Genomic DNA, 6310 nt, shown 5'->3' with positions numbered 1-6310 from the left:
TGGCAATGGCAACACGAGCAGGAACACGAACGGTAACGTGAATGGCAACGCGAACGGTAACGCGAACGCGAACGGCAATGCGAATGGCAATGCGAACGCGAACGGTAATGCTAATGGCAACCCGAATGGTAAAGCGAACGGCAATGCGAATGGCAACGCTAACGGCAACATACCGGTGTTGGCATCGTCGGCTACCGGCGAGACCGTGAGCAGTTCGAGTACGTCGAACAACGGCAATAGTAATGACAACGCGAACGGTAAAGCGAATGGCAATGCGAATGGCAATGCGAACGGGAATGCGAATGGCAACGCGAACGGCAATGCGAATGGCAACGCGAACGCGAACGGCAATGCTAATGGCAACGCGATCGCGAACGGCAATGCTAGTGGCAACGCGATCGCGAACGGCAATGCTAATGGCAATGCGAACGCGAACGGCAATGCTAATGGCAACGCGAACAAAGAGGACAATGACACCGGTAATATCAAATTTGATAATGAATCACGAAACTTTCGAGATGTGAAAGATGTAGACATTAAACCGGGATCTGTGCTGACAGGGCGAGTGGAAGACTCTGCAACCGATCCGCTAACAGCCCGCGGTGATGATTCTCAGCGAACAGCAGATGGAACGAGCAGCGATGAACCGATCGTAACTAAAGACATTTCAGGGATCGACATGGACACCACAGGAATTCCTACCAGCGAAGTGGACGTACCAATATCTACAAAGAAAACTGCTGGGAGTACCACAACAGGCGACAAAAAGCGCAAGGAAAAAGTAAAACAAGCAACAAAAACCGAGGCGCTGTCAGCTCAAACTATGGATGCAGCAACAGAAGAGGGAAAGCAATACATACGCGGGGATCCGACATTCACTAGTATCAGCGATGAAGGTAGCAGCAGCATATTTTCAGAAGGTGGATATGGAAGCTCGCCACTTGTAATCGGGGGCAAAAAGCGTGGATGGCAGACGGAAGCTCAGACTGGTCTGTACGCTGCCAGCTCGAGTTTCCACAACACGTTGCGCTTTTCAGTTTGTTCGGCGGCCATCGTCTCAATCATGTTTTTAATGGTTTTTCACTTTGAAGTGCTCAATAAGGGACTTGCTCGTCATTTTCCTACCGGATCCAAGTGGACTCCGAACACTTGGGAATTTGCGATGTACGTGCAATACATCCAACAGATCGCTGCGATTTCTGCGCTGACTCTCCTGAAAACCCCGTATTTCTTGTGGGAGTTCACCGATCTTTTCTCGTGGGCTAATTTCCTCGTTTATCGTGCTCAAGATGATTCCCCTGCGTCTGGACGTCGCCTCACAACTATTATTCTCGGAGGTCTAGTGGGGTATGGAGACCGCATTGGAACGAGTGAAACTGAGATGATGTACGAGACCATCTCTGGGTTCGCGTTAGCTCTTGGCTTCTTCCTTGGAATTGTATTTGGAGCGACGATGTACAACAGGTGGCTTGAACATATCGGGGAAAAAGGACGCCGAGGTGTGATCTGGCGCTGTTTGGGTCTGGTGCCGTTAGTCTGGTTCTTCTCGCTTCTCCCCCTGACCATGACGGTGTCATTTGAGATATCCATGGAATTCAAATCGGGTATGTTGGAATTGTGGCCACTTGTAGTCGCGTTCTTGGTACTGATCCTGGTCATTTGTGGAGTCACTATCGTGGTAGTGCGGATTCTATTGCACCGCACGGAGCGCGACTTACGGAGGTTTCGCTCACGTGCTCTCTGGGGCGTGTTCTACGCCGACTGTAAATATGGTGGACGTCTCTTCTTTTTGCTGGTAATTGCTCAACAAGTGTGCATGGGCATGTGCTTGGGTCTCTTGGACGACAGCATGGTGATCCTTGTATTGCTAGTTACGCTTCACGTGATGTTTCTGGTTGCGGTCTTTTTGACCAACCCGTTCCAAGATGGCACTTTGCTCGTCAAGCGCGGTACCTACGTGATCACTACCGTCAAGCTCGTGAATCTAGCATTGGCTTTTGCCTTTCTTCCGATGTCAACCTTGTCGGTTCCTGGTCTTGATCGGGTTGCAAATGCGTTCATTGGTCTCAACTCGATCGTGATCATTGGCTGGTGTATCCGACACGTTTTAATTTTTGGGAAACTGGTCATTGCATCAACCAAAGTGGAATTTGAGAACTGGAACGCTCGAAACCTGCAGGCTGCGTATGACATATCGCCTTCAAGTTATCAACTGGCTGTGAAAACCCGGTATTAAGCAAGCAAAAACATTCGTATCAGCCTCAGCGGTAGGGCTGGACAGTAGTGGATATCTAGTAGGAAAGCATGTCAGAATAATGCGTTGTTTTATCTCTATTTTGCTCGGTTTACACGTTTGGGATGATAACTTGTCGATACGCTTCTCTCATTTCGTGCATCTTCTCGTCTACCATTCCGTCAGCAGCAACATTTCTAGTTTCTTTAGTCTGTGGGTCATTTGTATTATCCTGGGCGATGTTCTCCCACATGATCACAAGTTCATGCAACCGCTGGCGACCTGTGAGGTGCCTTGCTTCAGCATCGGAAAACCGGGCTCCCGTCATCTGGAACGGACATTCCATTCGACGTTCACCAAATGCTCCAAGGTAGACATCTGCCATGCGAGCCTTCATATAGTAAACGGGTTCAACCTCCGGCTTGAAATGCAATACTCGGTCGCTGTTCAGGTAGAACAACGGCACGTCGTCCTCACTCGCTTGTTTAATAGGAAAAACCTGAGCCATATCGCCGCAAAGAGTCGAGTTCTTCTCGCCGTGGTCGCGGTAGTCCGTGCCGACAGCTCCAATAGCGTGATCCGAGAAAGAGTACTGTGTCTCTGCCAGTTCTGCGGCGTAGAAATACAGTTCCTTGTCACCGTAAGACGGAGGCGATCCAATATCACCGAGAGCCTTAAAAGATCCTAAAATTGCAGTAGCTCGTGGTTGTTTCTTCTTGTTCCAGAACAAGATGGAAGAATCTACTTGATGACCAGTACGAAGATTCCACGAGTGGCTGGTGAGTAAATAGTCGCTAGGTCCGAACTTCAGTTTGACCGGAACAGGGTTCGGAAGTGTAGCCTTATCACGCTCCAGTGTGGGGATGGAGCGGAACGGCGCAGGATCAAATTTCGACATGTATCGATGCTGAAACGAAATATTCCCAGACCCACCGACGCGTTCGGCCATGAAGTAGATTTCGTGTGCGGTGCGGTCGTTCATGAGCAACGTGCCCGTGGCCTTGTATTTCTCCGATCCCCACAACACCGCTGGACTTACAAAGAACCCTGTGTCAGCGTCGATCATCATGATCTCCTCGAAGTTGGAGAATACGACTGAGATGACCTTAATATCGAAAGATCGGAACTTGGTATAACACGCCTCGATGTTATCGCAAAACAATTTTTTCGTAGAGTTTCCCTCAATAGCCGCAGCTGCAGCCAGCTCGCAGACGTCGTAATATCTGATAGATCCTAGTGCTGACTTTTGCATGAACAGCGTCTGCGATTCAATTGATACATCTCCGCAGTATGGCATTTCCACTGGTGCGTCTACGCCCATGGTTCGTAGCTCTAGAATCAACGACGCTGCGAGCTTGACAATCGGTTCGTAGACTGGGATGACAATTCCCCGAGGCTGTGACGTGTTCTGTGCGATATTGTTTAGCGTTTGCGCTAATTGCAGCTTGATGCTGTCGACGTGATGAGGTTCATTATGTGCGGCTTGACCGAAGCTGCGGAACACGTGCTTGGGTGACGGAAGCGTGCTCCACGCGAGTTTCGAGTCCAGGTAGACTGCGATGAGGCCGAGCGACAGCAGCAGCGCGATCGAGTACACGCGCGGCGTGCACCGCTTTAATCTGACGTTCATGGTGCTGAAAGGAGGGTATGAGCGACCGTTGCACTCAAAGGGACGCGACTTTTTTGAAGCCAGCCCAAGCACGGACGAATAGATTTGTCAGTGCGCAGACGTAAATGGCCTCATGCAATTGATTCCAGGCAGAGGTAGAGTGGGGAGATATAGGCTCCCTACAAGCAGATCACCACACACTATGCAGCGTCTTCATTTACTATTGGTCTAGTAATAGTGATAGTACCAATGATACGCTCCCGATGGTCCTTGATGCCGACCTCCAGACACTCTCTGCCGGTCACCGACTTCAGCGTGCACCAGATCTCTACCTCCTACGTCTCTGCGCCCATGATCGTGCAGGGTGGACAGAGGCGCTAATTGCACACACACCGCTTGACGGACTCTGGCCGAGAGATGAGAGAATCGAAGAGTACGAGAGATAACCCGACGCATGCGGAAGTTGACCCACTACGGTGGCGAGACGGCTCGCGAAACGCGTTTACAATACAATACAATACCAATGATATTGGCAGTAACTAGTGATTCAGATCAACTCTGACTGAGTTGATCTGAATCACTGGTATGATTAATGAATTTCCTAGAACTGGTATGATTAATCTAATAGGTAAACCCTGTCATTTGCGGTTCGTTTTTCGGATCGCTATGCACGGGACTTACAAGTGGAACGATTGATGTACTGTAGTACAGAAAATTTATAGCCTTCCAAAAGCGATTCTTCAGTGAATGTTGCCTGTGTCGGCCAGGGGCAACATTTGTGCGACCTTGAGCTGAGCGCGATAGTCTAATGTGAATATTTGGGTAGGACAATGGATGGTTGTAAAATCTACTACCATGTCTTCGCTAGCCTTGATGGACATATTTAACACAGTTGAGATCAATGGGTACGATGTTGACAGATTTCACCGAATCTTTTGAAAATTGTGACCCTATTCAGAATTTGCACAAAAAATAAAGCCCCGCACATGTTATAAGCCCTCTCTAACAGTTGAAGCAAATAGCTGGATTCCTTTTCTCATCAATCCATTCAGGTTTATACTCCAGCACATTTGTTTCTGTAGATCTGCTTCGCTTTTTGTTGTGGATTCAATTTATAAAAGCCTTATTACTAGTAGTACTAGAGACCGAGGTACTTTTTCAGTTAGTAACATTGCACTGTTTAGAATCCCCTCTCAAAAGTGATTGGATTTTAAGAACAATATTGAAAAGTGATGGGGGCCCACTATTCCGTGAAATCCGTTATTAGTACTTGTCGTACCTAGTAAGTATGTGATTATACCGATACATATACCCGTATGGCTACAGTAACTATAGCCGTAAGTTGTTTAATAAGCATATCTCAACTATTCACCACGACGAGTGGGAGCTGGAAAGTATTCATCCATCCCCTGACATGTAGTGTATGATCTACAAACGAGTTTTTCTTTTTATCAACCAGTGGAGATGTTGCTTTGTCAGTCTGTTGCGAGGTTTAATTATAGTACGAATGATGCTTGGGGCACGAATTAGCACAGCCCAAATCATAGAAGAAGATGCACAGGTGAGGAATTGACTGGCATGTGCACGACGAAGAGGCCGGCGTCAACTTTGCATAATGAAAAATACAGCTAAACTTTAATAGAAATGAAACTACAGCACGTAGCCTGTTAATATGGATGTGTCTGTCATGCTTCGCATATATATGTATTACTAAGCTGACTCAAATCGAGAATGATCCTTCTCTCGTTTTGTCAAAGCAAAAATTGTAAGTAAGAGTGTAGCTTTTGTTGTTTGTCTTTGTAAGCTGGAGAGGCTACATCCAGGGCAAAGCCCGTCGGTAAGAAGAGCATCATGTAGCCTGTGATATGTCTAAATTCGTAGAGCGTTGTCTTCTTTACGACAGGCGAAGCATACACTCGAGGCTCAGCGGTAAACCACTCGAACCATATCGCAGCCAAGGATTGCGACCCTTTCTTCTTAGCTCGAGCAACCTTTGTCGTCGACTGGCCTTCTGCTGCTGAAGACGATGCACGTACGCTTGGCGGATCCTGAGACGAGGTGGACACAGGTACTTGCATATGATTCTCTACTGCTAACAGTCGCTCTTCTAGCCGCTTGTTTTGCAGGATAAGTACTTCAATCTTCTCTGTTTGGTGCTGTACATGCTGCAGCAATGTCGAGATCTGGTCTGTGTCGGATGGCGATGGCTTCAGCTCTGTAGGTGGCATGAACACCCGGCGAATACTCGAGCTCCACGCCAACACCTCCGCTTCCCCGATTGTTCGTGCAGCCATCGCTTCTCGCATCTTCAAGACAAGCGGTGCAGCCTCACACAAGCGCAGCATATCTGGGTAGTGCATCAGGAATGTAGCCGCCAAGACGTCTGCAACATCTTCGTCAATGTTAAGCGGGTCGTCATCAAAACCCAGAGTGTTCGAGAAAAGAAGACTCTGAAGCTTTTGAGCGCG

The 6310-nt window shown here is 48.1% G+C and overlaps 3 protein-coding genes across 3 annotated transcripts; 1 reads left to right on the top strand and 2 right to left on the bottom strand.

Moving 5' to 3' along the window:
• The first annotated feature begins 430 nt into the window (after window positions 1-430).
• Window positions 431-2378, top strand: PPTG_11039 (hypothetical protein). Its single transcript, XM_008907284.1, has one exon. It carries the CDS (start codon window positions 680-682, stop codon window positions 2234-2236), a length of 1557 nt encoding a protein of 518 aa, XP_008905532.1. The 5' UTR covers window positions 431-679; the 3' UTR covers window positions 2237-2378.
• On the bottom strand, window positions 2306-4360 carry PPTG_11038 (hypothetical protein). Its single transcript, XM_008907283.1, has one exon. The coding sequence runs from the start codon at window positions 3861-3863 to the stop codon at window positions 2346-2348; it is 1518 nt and encodes a 505-aa protein (XP_008905531.1). The 5' UTR covers window positions 3864-4360; the 3' UTR covers window positions 2306-2345.
• A 1233-nt stretch (window positions 4361-5593) lies between these two features.
• Window positions 5594-6202, bottom strand: PPTG_11037 (hypothetical protein; the record flags this gene model as incomplete). The annotated part of the gene is made up of 1 exon (XM_008907282.1): window positions 5594-6202. The coding sequence occupies one exon, from the start codon at window positions 6200-6202 to the stop codon at window positions 5594-5596; it is 609 nt and encodes a 202-aa protein (XP_008905530.1).
• Window positions 6203-6310: the final 108 nt, after the last annotated feature.

Source organism: Phytophthora parasitica (genome assembly GCF_000247585.1).
Source record: "Phytophthora parasitica INRA-310 unplaced genomic scaffold supercont2.26, whole genome shotgun sequence".
Lineage (NCBI taxonomy): Eukaryota > Oomycota > Peronosporomycetes > Peronosporales > Peronosporaceae > Phytophthora > Phytophthora nicotianae.
Note: the sequence above shows the minus strand (reverse complement) of the source record. Positions and strands in the feature narration are given on the sequence as shown.

Excerpts from the sequence above, each read along its gene's own strand:
- PPTG_11039 (XM_008907284.1), top strand. The coding sequence starts at position 680 with ATGGACACCACAGGAATTCCTACCAGCGAAGTGGACGTACCAATATCT.
- PPTG_11038 (XM_008907283.1), bottom strand. The coding sequence starts at position 3,863 with ATGAACGTCAGATTAAAGCGGTGCACGCCGCGCGTGTACTCGATCGCG.